The 12,014-nt window shown below is 43.5% G+C and overlaps 1 protein-coding gene across 1 annotated transcript; it reads left to right on the forward strand.

Annotated features, from left to right (window-relative positions):
* The first annotated feature begins 8,501 nt into the window (after nt 1-8,501).
* CER1 (cerberus 1, DAN family BMP antagonist) lies at nt 8,502-11,036 on the forward strand. Its single transcript, XM_027614653.2, has 2 exons — nt 8,502-8,999; nt 10,722-11,036. The coding sequence occupies exons 1-2, from the start codon at nt 8,502-8,504 to the stop codon at nt 11,034-11,036; spliced, it is 813 nt and encodes a 270-aa protein (XP_027470454.1).
* Nucleotides 11,037-12,014: the final 978 nt, after the last annotated feature.

A 12,014-nucleotide genomic window follows, 5' to 3' on the forward strand; every position in this document is an offset into this window, starting at 1 on the left:
GGCAAGTCTTACTGGAAAGTTCTGCTTTGCTTTTGCATTTTATTGTCATGATTTTTCCCAGTTTGTCTCATGTCACCTTGTTACTTAATTCCCACACCTTCAAGGGAAAAGGAAAGATGGGTAATATTTTAATATTTATGTTACAGATACTGAGCATTATGTTTCTGCGTAGGTATTGCCAAGGCAGTCAAGCCAACCTTTATTTATGGAGGGTAGAAAATATAAATCTGTCTGAAATCTCTCACGAAATGAAGGTCTTAATTTTTCCAGAGTTGATTTTGGTGCCTACTCTTGGAGAGTCTTAGGAAAGGGTTGTCAATACAAGGTGTCATTGTTTTCGGTTTCCTATCCACGAGTTGCTTTTTTTCCCCCACTTCCCTCTCTTTTGGCAACTTCTCCTCGCATTCTGTCCCACATTTGGCCCCGAGTCAGCTGAAAGCTTTGCAAGTTGATTTTCCATTCCCATCTGAATTTTAGCTTAGCTGTGGAACTGTTTTCCATGTGTTTTTAATCATTTGTCCATGTGTTATGAGCTTATAGGGACAATATGGTTTCCCCAAGCTGCCTGCATTGTATAAGCAGAAACTGGCAAGGTAGCCAGTAGGGAAATGGTTTTTAGACAGATGCCCCCTACACTCATTTCTGTTGGTGATATACCACCCCCATCTTCCAACTGGAGGAAAACAATTTACAAGCTGTGTAAGTCACCTAACACAGACAGAGTCCTCTGGCAGGAGCTCCCTTTTCTAAAAGTTTAATTATTCTCAAGGAGAAACTTGCCTGGGGACAAAGTTCAAAGACCTACTCTGAGGCTGTGGCCAGGCTGGGAAATAAAGAAAGGTTTATTCTGAGTCTTCCCAGGTTCCGTGGAAATTTGACTTTAAAACAGAATCTGAACACAGAGAATTAAGGATAAGTTCTCCATGACAAAGAGAGATCTTTTAGAAAGTAAAGCCCAACAAGGCCCCGTGTCAGAATCTTCCGTCCCCATTTTTACTGGATTTGGTATGTTAAAATAAACATTCATTAACCTCCTAAGTGTTGAGCAAGGGACCAGGAACAGAAAAGAAACAGAAGAATGCATTTAACAAACTCCCTGTTCTCAGCTGCTGACAATGCCATCTCCAGAAAACACAGAACTTGCCTCTGGGGAGTCTCCTCTCCCTAGTTAGGAGGACACACATGCACGCAAATTAAGCCAAGTCGGAGGAATCGCTAAATGGCCGAGTAAAGAAGTGACCTGGCTTCCAGAATCCCAAAGAAACTCTGATGTTCTGAGTGAGACAGCTCCTTGTAAATCCTCCACTACCCAGGGAGCTGGCCAGATGGGCGGTTCTGCTCTTATAGCTTAAAGCTTCAGGGTTTTCATCCACTCTGACCTCCTTTTCTCCATTTTCTTTAGGACCAAATTTATGAGAAATCAGTTAAATATTGCAGGGAATTGCAACAGCTACGGGGAGGCATGGGTGATCCTGGGAAGGAGGCTTTAAGGAAGTGCTGAAGCAAAAGTCAGCAGTGGCTCGATGTGTCAGGGGATGTGAGAACGTGGAGGTTGTTTGAACAATTCTTTCCAAAACTTGCCCATGAAGGCAGAAGACAACACCAAAGTGTGGAACCTGAAAACTTACGAGAAATCAGGAGACATTTTTAAAAGATTCAAAATAAATAAAGATTGTATAAATGCTAGTGGGAGGTAGCCAGTGGAGTAGAAGAAGGTTAATGGGGGGAGAATATTCACTACGTTAAGTTGGCAAGGATGGAATCCAAGAGCAGAGTGGAAAGGAGAAATGAATCAATATGGTGGGATGGTCAGATGGGAGGGAACTCTCCCATCTGCTGGCTTCCATCTTTCTCTGTGGAAGAAGGGATGAGATCATTTGCCGAAGACAATTGAAGAGGTAGAACGGTCGAAGGCTGGGGATGATTAGAGAAGATTTCAAAATACACTATAGAGAAAATGAAGACGGAGTTGACTAGAGTAATAGGAAGGACTGCTGTGCAGATTTGAGGGTTCTGTTAAGAAGGGGGATAGTTACTGTACAAGGAACCAATATTTGCCACTTTGTCATTGACCCTGCCAGCATTCCACGAGCCAGATGTGGCCCAGGGAAGATGACAGCTGGTGTTTCCGGAGTTGGAACTTCACTAGATGGGTGCAAGAGAAGGCCAAAGGGACAAGGGAGTTGGGAATATTGCAAACGTTGGAAGCGATGGGCCCTGAATCCAACCCAGATAGGGAAGGAAGTGAAGACCAGAGAGCTTAGAGACAGTCATTCATTCATTTTTACAACCAGTATTGTGAGCACCTACCATGTAGAAAGAACTATTCTAAGACCTGAGATGGTGATTCCAGAAGACATGGCCCTACTTTCCTGGGCTTTAAAATCTAAAATGGTGGCAGATGTTAAACAAATATTCAGACAAATCACCATGTAGCTACAACTGTGGTAGGACTATTACAAGGATAACGAGGAGCACAGGAAAAGATTCTACAGAACTGAAACAACAGAAAGTGATCGAGAAAGAGAGAGAGGTCGGGAAACCCACTGTGTAGAGGTGGAGCCCTTCCTGATAAGAAGAGGAGTCGAAATGGAGGGGGGATGGGGAGGCCAGGGGAATGGAGGTCATCAGACTTCATTTAGGGTATTGAATGGGGCATCACGTCACGCTGATGGTCTGTGGTTGGGCAGACCCATCCATGCAGACACGTCACACAGGGTGACAGCAGGATTAGGGGGGAAAAGAAAGGCAATGAGCCCAATGAAGAAGGCAGGGCAGGTGGTATTGTCCCTGGCAAGGTTTAGGGACCCGGAGTGCCTGCGATCCTATAGCTTCCAAGCTGGAAGGCAGTTGGCAATCAGATAAAGGTTTTCTGGTTTCCAGTCCAGAGTTACTTGTGCTTACATTACTCTCTCTGAGAGCAGCCCTCTGCAGAATGAAAAGCAATCAAGGTGAATCCCCTTAAGGATGGGGAAGAGGCACATGGCAGAGGCTTAGCATCAGTGACAGCATCCTGGCCTGGCTGTAAGTCGAGGCTGTGGGCAGTGGGGACGGGTGGGTGGCGGGATGGAGGGGGGGCACATGGTGACGTTGCCCCAGCTGCCTTGGTCTTCTTTTAGATTTGCGGGAGCCCTCGCTACCATCTGGGTAAGTGGCTGATTAGTCACATTTCACAGTGATAGATACATACACAGTTGCAAAAAAAATGGAATGTTTCTCCGTGGTGCAGGAGTGTTTGGGACAGAGAGCAGTAGATCACCGAAATTGCAGATGCAATAATCTGACCCTAAAAAGTAACTTGGGGATCAGTGCCTAAAAGTGAAAAGGCAGAATTTTTGTGACATGCTCCACCATTTCATGTAGATCCTTTTCTACTGGCTCCCCATTTGATTCTCTTTGAGTGATGTATAAGTTTGCTAGGGGGGGCCATAACCAAGGGTCCCAGGCTGGGTAGCTTAAACAACAGAAATTTATTTTTTCCCAGTTCTGTAGGCTGAAAGTTTGAAATCTGGGTGCTGGTAAGCCTGTTTCCTTCTGGAAGTTCTCTCCTCGGTGTGCAGACTGTCATCCCTCCTGATGTCTCCACATAGTCTCCCCTCGGTGTCTTTGTCTTCATCTCTTTTTCTTATGAGGACACCAGGCTTGCTGGATTAGGGCCCACCCTAATGGCTTCATTTTAACTTCATTACCTCTTTAAAAGCCTTCTCTTCAAATATGGTATTTTCTGAAGGACGAGGGGGTTGAATCCGCAACATGTAAATCTTAGGGGGACACAATTCAGCCTGTAACAGGTGACAGTTTTAAAAGCTCGAACATAAATAAGTTGATAACAGTGACTGCCTCCATGGCAGAACAGGAAGCCTGGCAGGTCACAGGAAGATTTACCTTTAATTGTACACTTTTTTGTATTATTTGAGATTTGTTACTGCAAGTGTTCATTATGTAATAAAAAATAAGAGAAAATTATTGCATTGATTGCACATCCTTGCACTCAACACCTCTCTTTCTTTTTCTTTCTTTCTTTCTTTCTTTCTTTCTTTCTTTCTTTCTTTCTTTCTTTCTTTCTTTCGAGAGCAAGAGAGAAAGAGAGCAGGGGTGGGGTGGCGAGGGGCAGAGGGAGAGAGAAAGAGAGAGAATCTCAGGCAGGCTCCATGCTCAGCTCAGAACCCGACCTCATTCCGGGCGTTCGATCTCACGACCCCAAGATCATGACCTGAGCTGAAATCAAGAGTGGGATGCCTCGCTGACTGAGCCACCCAGGTGCCCCTCAACACCTATTATTGAATAAAATTAACATAAACACAGTGACAGTCCACTGTGCCTTTGGAATTTGGATCTACTTGAAAGTCCTTGATTAGTACAGGAATGGTACTTACCAAGGTTTTCCTCGTGTAACTTATCCTGAAGAAACTAGTCTCCCCCTATAGACCACAAACTCTAGTGGGCCTGGGCAAGGACAACCTCACCATTTTGTCCCCAGGACCACGCACAGAGTTGGCACTTCTATGTGCTATATGAATGAATGCATCAGTGAGTCCAATAAGGAGAGCAGCTTCGGGGAATGAGGTTCTTCCTAATGTGTCGGTTCCATAGAAAGTGTCAGGGAGGGGAGCGCCGAGGGGAGAGTTCCATGTTGTGAATAATTTACTAAACTAAATCAAGATAAAAGGTTTAAGGGGAAACCACTTACCCTAATATGCCCTAGTCCTTGTTCTTTGGGAAAAAATAGGAAGATTTTGCCTTCTTTGGGGTTCCTTCAAAACAATCCCACCCCCCACAACCCTATTGTTTTTCCATATTTTGTAAAGAGAGGTAGCTAAGAAGAAGTGGCATGAACCCTAAGCAGATTTCTTTCACAAACCCGTTCACCCAAATTCCTTTTTGTGCCTCCTAATTTACCTCCAATGCTCACCTCCGACCCTAACACTGCCTCTCACCTTTTGTTGTTTTAGGTCTGGGGTTTCTGGGAAAGAACTCAACCTCTTTGTTTCCCTTCAGAGAGCATTAGACATTTTATAGCTCCCTTTGAGAGTCTGCAAGAAGGGGACAGAAAAACATGGCTGCTAGGTCCTCTCAGGCACCCCAGGAGCTCCACCTGCTCCTCAAGGCACTGTAGTGCCCAGGAAAACCAAGTCAAGTTGAAAACAGAGTTCAGATGATGCTGAGCGTGAGTTGTCAATGCGAATGAATGAATGAATGAGGAGATTAGCCCCTCTGGTTCTCATGCAAGCTTGAGGTTGTCCCAGGAAGTGGACTTAGCTTGCGTAAGCCCAGGCCTGCCCCCTCACCCTGGCATTTGGTACTACGTACACCGACAGTCCTGTGGTGCTCTCTCCACACTACTGCCTCCTGCTGAGTCTGGAGGACCCTCCTCACCTTCCTCCATTTGGCTTCATCCAAACGGGGAGGTAACTAGATGTGTGTGTGTCACTGAAGACCCACAGGCAGCATATTTCTGTTAAAAGCTACAAACTGTTTATGCTCTTAAGAGTAAACTACAACGTATCATATACATAGTTTTAGATTTAATGAAAGGACACGGTGAAAGGTGAACGCCATCGCCCTTAGCTGTAAAAGACAGGGGTTGAAGACAGACTGATGTTCTCATCACAGAAGGCTTTCCTTTGCTAGCTTTAACCTTCAAGATGCTGGTACATCTTCTCAACGGGAATGACAGAACACCAAAAACAAATTCTGCATGAGTAATTTTTATTTATTTTTATTTATTTTTAAAGGTTTTATTTTATTTTTTTAAGGGAATACAAGCAGGGGGAGTGGGAGAGGGAGAAGCAAGCTTCCTGTGGAGCAGGGAGCCTGATGTGGGGCTCGATCCCAGGACCCTGGGGTCATGACCTGAGTGGAAGGCAGATGCTTAACGACTGAGCCACTCAGGCACCCAAGATTTTTTTTTTAAATTTTATTTTATTATATCATGTTAGTCACCATACAATACATCATTAGTTTTTGATGCAGTGTTCCATGATTCATTGTTTTCGTATAACACCCAGTGCTCCATGCAGTATGTGCCCTCCTTAATGCCCATCACTGAGCTCACCCAACCCCCCATCCCCCTCCCCTCTAGAACCCTCAGTTTGTTTCTCAGAGTCCATAGTCTCTCATGGTTCATCTCTCCCTCCGATTTCCCCCTCTTCATTTTTCCCTTCCTTCTCCTAGGCACCCAAGATTTTATTTATTTATTTGAGAGAGAGAGCGAGAGAGCGTGAGCAGGGGGGAGGGGCAAAGGCAGAGGGAGAAGCAGGCTCCTCCCTGAGCAGGGAACCTGCCTGGAGGCTCAATCCCAGGGTCCTGGGATCATGACCTGAGCCGAAGGTGCTTAACTGACTAAGCCACCCAGGCGCCCCTGTATGAGTAATTTTTAAATGACCAAACACCAAAATTAGGATCAGAAGGAGCGGAGTTTAGGACTATGGAAATGTTAAAGATGGATAACTGACATCCCTACAGCTAATATAATTAAATGACAAAATGTACAAGACTGTACAACCTGCTTGAGGGCAGAAGCCCAGTTCAAATCACTTTCTGTCATCTGCCAGAGCCTCACATGATGTCTTGCCCACAAAGTGAGTCTTCCGCAGATTTTAATTCGCTAGAAATTTTTGAATTGTATCCTATGTGCAGAGCTGGGCAACCTGAGATCCCAAGTAGAATCTCTGGGGCAGTCTTCGGTTTGGGGAAATGCCAGCCACTGTGATTGATGGCAATGGAAACTCGGGCACTGAAAAGTGAAGTTTAAAAGAAATGGGGAAACATAGCTGGCGTCCAGACCATATTTATAATCAGGGCAGAGTGGCCAGCTCTGGAAAGCCTCTGTCATTGGATAGTTGAGGAGAATTACAAAATTCAAATAGAAGGCAACTTTAAAAACTACGTTAAAAGACATGGCAAATGCAAATGCTCACTTAGTATAGATCAAGTGTATCTTAATTCATATTAACCCAGGTCCTATGGGTATTTAGAACAGGCAAAAGATGTCTCTTCTGAGAGAATTCTGGAAAACGATGGTCCATTTAAAAATAGTTCATTATTGTAAATAAAGGACCTTACCTCAGGCTTTATGTCGCAGCAATCAGGCATGACTATTAAAAGGAACACAAATGTCTGGAAAAAAGATTCCAGTGGGTCAGTTCTTGGAAAGAAAGCTTAATCAGTATGAAAATGGGGACAATGTTCCAGGATGATGTGTGTTACTAAAAGCAAAGAGTATGGTAATTAAATTAAAAGGGAAGAAATATAAGCAAGTATAGGATTAATTTCAAATAGAAATACTATTCAAATGGTGTGGAGGGACAACAAAATTCAATTCTGGGGTTTCAGTTTTGTGGATCTGTTTCTTTCTCATGCCCTTGCGTGATTTATAACCTTTTTGAATGATAGTCTTGTCATCTAACAAATTTTCCTTTGATTCCTGAAGATGCATGTTTGTCTCCCTCTTTAGTTAACCTGGTCATCAATTCCTGTGGAATAAGGAAGATGATGTGGATTCTGTAAGTAAAGTACTGACCAGCCAGTTTCAGGCCCTGAGCTATCAAACCTGGTTCTTAGAATCCACGTTCTCAAGTCTGGCCCTTTGTTTAGAGAAAGAAAAAAAAATCAATAGGGTGGCTTGAGGGAGACATTTCCCCATCTTCACTGAAGGCTGATGAGCAATCTATTACCGAGGATCCTGTTGAGAAATTTGTGAACAATTGAAAGAGTTTATCTGATGGCTGACCAGCTGTGAAATTTAGCTTCAAGTATTTGATTCTTAAAGTGAGGGGGTTAATTTGGGAATTGTGAGTTTCCTTGTGTGGAAAAGGAGAATGGATTCCCTTTATTCTGTTAGCATACAAAAATCAACAACCCCAACCACATCTAAGTGAGAGGGAGAGTCCTCTGCTCAACAAAGTTAACATTCTTCTGTTTCTTCCTTTTCCTTCCTTATAATTTTGATACACTTACTTGGCTGCGTGTGTGTGTGTGTGTGTGTGTGTGTGTGTGTGTGTGTAAAGCCTAAAGGCCTGGGCTTATTGCTAAATGTATGCCTTTAATTTTTATCTGATAAACTTCTGTCATAAAAACATGTCTTGTCTTTTCGATCCCAATATAAAGCAGATGCACCACAAATGTTTGTTGACTCTGGTCCTTCTTCTAATAACGGTGATGGGAAATCCGGGAAAAGAATGTGTTGTTTTCCCAAATACTGCTCTGTAAATCTCAGACGATAAAGTGCCAGCTAATTACCCCCTGGGTCCCAGGCTTTCACTGAGGCCTTCTAAAATACACAAAACTCAAGTGAGGGCATGACACCATTAGCACTACATAATTCAAGCAAACAATAAATGTGTTTACTCTGCCTGGCTACTGACCACCTGCCTTTCCATCCCACCAGGCAGGTATCTATATATAGGATCTCCTTGTTTGCATTCCTGCAGTGAGTGAGCCTTTCTTTCCTTGAGGCCTCACCATCTGTGAAACTGAAAGAAGCTTGGGCCCCCGACAGCATGTGTCTTCTCTTACTTCAGCTGCTGGTGCTCCTGCCTCTAGGGAAGGCTGTGCAGCAGCGGGATGGCTGCCCAAGTCAGAGTTCTGTCTCCCCTGTGCTCCTAGAAAGGGATCGCAGAGAGCTCCCCCTTGGCAACCATGAGGATGCTGAGGAGAAGCCAGATCTGTTTGTCGCAGTGCCTCACCTCATAGGTACAGGAGAAGGCCAGAGGCAGAGAGAGAAGATGCTATCCAGGTTTGGCAGGTTCTGGAAGAAGCCTGAGAGAGACCTGCACCCACCCCAGGATGTGGTCCCTGAGCGCTTCCCACCTGGGACCCATGCCGTCACTCAGCCAAAAGATGGGATGCAGATGGAGAAATCTCCCCTTCGGGAAGAGGCCAAAAAATTCTGGCACCACTTCATGTTCAGAATGAGTCCAGCTTCTCAGGGGATCATCCTGCCCATCAAAAGCCACGAAGTACATCAGGAGACCTGTAGGACAGTGCCCTTTGGCCAGGTATCTGCTCTGGAAGGGGAGGGGATCAGAGTTGGCAAGAAAGGGGCAGACAACTGGGAGAAGTGGAGAGTAGGGGAGGAGGCTGCCAAGAGCCTGAGTCTCACCTAACTTCCAGATTGGATCCTTGGGCATTCATCATAACATGTGGCAAAGTATGATTATACTTCCCAAATTTCCTTCTAACTTTCCACTGGTTTTTGGTATTCTGGAAATGCTGTCAGAACAGTATGACGCTACTGCTCAGATTAGTAATCATTCATATTGATGGCACAGACCTTTGTTTTAGAGGGGGTTTACCTACTTTTATGCTGGAGGTGTTCTCTCCGGAGAGATAAGTAAGACCGTGCCCTCAGTTAGGAGACGTGTGGGAACTTAGAGCGATAGCCAGAACTTCTCTCTGGCTATACCCCTACACTCTACTGGGATGTGGACGAGCAGGTTGACTCTACCTGTAGATAAGGTGGGGTACACTGGACTCCTCGACAAATATTCACACACACCAGTATCTCGGTCTTAATCCCTGTATTTCCCACCCGACTATTTCATAGGCTGTCAGATGGAACTTGCTACATCATTTCTAACATTACTGCAGCAAAAAATGATTTAATTTAACTTATTTTCTCATAAGCTTTCAAAAAATAATATCAGTGTGAAATCACATTTTCTCCCCTCAGAAACACCTCCGACTTCATGTCGCGTTGGCTGATTTGTGGTTATTATGATTGATTTTGCACTATCAAGACAAAGGGGCATTTTATACTAGCCACTTCCTCCAGTCAGTCCTGGCAAGCCCTGCACTCCAAATGTTAAATTAAATTGAGAAACTGCATCAGGTCCTTAAACACAAAGATACTGAACCCAAAGCAAGGCAGGGGAGAGTAAAATTTTACAGTCCAATAATGCTACCCAATTAAGCAGGCAGTATTATAAGGTAATTGACTGTGTAAGGCAGTTAAGTATTCTGCCTGAAAAGGCAAGGATATGTAGCAATAAGTCCATTATCTTAAAATAATGACTGCTTTGTTGGCCATATTGCTTCCAAGAATCGTGCAATCGAATTTCCTTTGAAAGTCTTATTTTGAATTCTGTTACTAATTAAATTAAAATTAAGGGGTTTGACTCATATATCTTGAAGGGCACATAAAGCTAGGTGAAGGGGGCTTGGGAGAGACAAAGGTGATATAATGCATGATGATTTGCAGACATATGTGCTATTACTTTGCCCCATGCAACTTCATAGATTTGAACATACTATAGGTTCTGCAAAATAGAATAGAATTCATCTTGATGTTCTGATCTACTCTATGAGCAGTTGAACAATCACGTTTGGAGAATCTATTGTGCACAATGCGCTGTGGGGCATAGAAAGATAAGGCACATTACTTGTATAGGAAGTTAGCCATTCAAATTTTTTCAACTGGTAACATCTAATTAGACAAAATTTCTTAAAGTTTGGCATTTAAGATGTAAAGCATTTTCTCATTAACTTAGGGATTTCCTAAAGGCTAATTTATTAATCTAGTCAATAAAAGAAATTTAGTTGAGGTGGATTTATGCCCTTAGAGATTAGCCATCACTCAGATATTGTAATATATCCAAAATCGGTAAGTTTTTTCACATTTTAGTCTGAATTATCTTCCGACTTATAGTCTTTCGCTTCTGCATCATGTGTGTTAATGAAATGACTCAAGATAACTGAACGGAGATGTGTTTGCCTTGTAGACGATCACCCATGAAGATTGTGAAAAGGTAGTTGTACAGAACAACCTTTGCTTTGGGAAATGTGGGTCCGTTCGTTTTCCTGGAGCTGCGCAGCACCCTCACACATTCTGCTCCCACTGCTCACCTGCCAAGTTCACCACGATGCACTTGCAGCTGAACTGCACTGGCCTTGCCTCTGTGGTCAAGGTGGTGATGCTGGTGGAGGAGTGCCAGTGCAAGATGAAGACCGAGCATGAACATGGACACCTCCTCCAGGCAGGCTCCCAGGCAGAATTTCATGCCCAGGATCCCTTCATCCCAGGATTTTCCACTTAAAAAGAGATCCCACTACTACCTTGAAAAGCAAAACTACAGTAGCAAAGGTGCTGGTTTATGCAGCTTGGAAGTGTTAGTGGGTGCACACTATTTTAAGGGAAAGGTGGTTCAAAAGTAGTGAGATAGAACAATTTAGAGGCAATGGTGTTCATCTAGTTATGGGTACATATTTGGGATCTAGTCTTGGCTCTGCCCCCTGGGCAGGAGGATGTTAAGGAGTTGTGGAAGCTTTCTCCATCTCGAGGGCTTCATTTCTACGCGAGGGACTTGAATCAGATGATTGCTAAACTCCTTTCCACTACGAATATTCCATGATCTAGGGTCTCCAAGTTCTGGCTAAAGCCCTCCATCTGAAGTTGGAAAAGAAAGAAAGTAGACCCTAAAAATTGGCTTCTTTAATGGCTTGTCAAAGCACCACCAAAAACACGTATCTAGTATTTGTAGGAAGGATTCTTTGCATCTCAGGCAGCATTTTATTTGCCTTCCATCAGATGAGTATTTGACTTGCATAGATGTAAGGAGTAGGCTTGCTTGTTTGCCTCTTAATTTTTTTGATACGTCTCATATGAAGCTCTTAATGTCAGGTCCTTGGCTTTGAAGAAGGAACAGTAATGTTACTTTTAGTGGCTTATGTAGGGACAGGAAACAATCATTGGTGGACACGCAAGTATCTCCACGGCAGGGAAATAAAAGTATATGACCAGTACCAGGCTTGAAGGTCAATTCATTGATGCTGATGAAAGTAACCAAAAAATTCCAGTGGACGTCAAATTAAATAAACCGCAAATGCTTAAAAATTGAAACAATTTACAGGTGAAATTCTTTATCCACATTCATTTTGGATTAGGTAGTAAGTTACAGGTCTGTGTTGGGATGACTGGTTTTTTGCTGTGTTCTAAAAACACTGTATTACAGATTTTTGTTCGGTAAATGCTGTACTTGCAAGGTTGGAAAATATTCTGCATATTTTAATGTATT

The sequence above is a fragment of the Zalophus californianus genome, chromosome 13 (assembly GCF_009762305.2).
Source record: "Zalophus californianus isolate mZalCal1 chromosome 13, mZalCal1.pri.v2, whole genome shotgun sequence".
NCBI classification, from domain to species: domain Eukaryota; kingdom Metazoa; phylum Chordata; class Mammalia; order Carnivora; family Otariidae; genus Zalophus; species Zalophus californianus.

Bases quoted from the DNA above. Each gene is read 5' to 3' on its own strand.
- CER1 (XM_027614653.2), top strand. From the start codon at position 8,502: ATGTGTCTTCTCTTACTTCAGCTGCTGGTGCTCCTGCCTCTAGGGAAG. The intron at 9,000-10,721 runs GTATCTGCTCTG...TTTGCCTTGTAG, and splicing joins GGACAGTGCCCTTTGGCCAG to ACGATCACCCATGAAGATTG.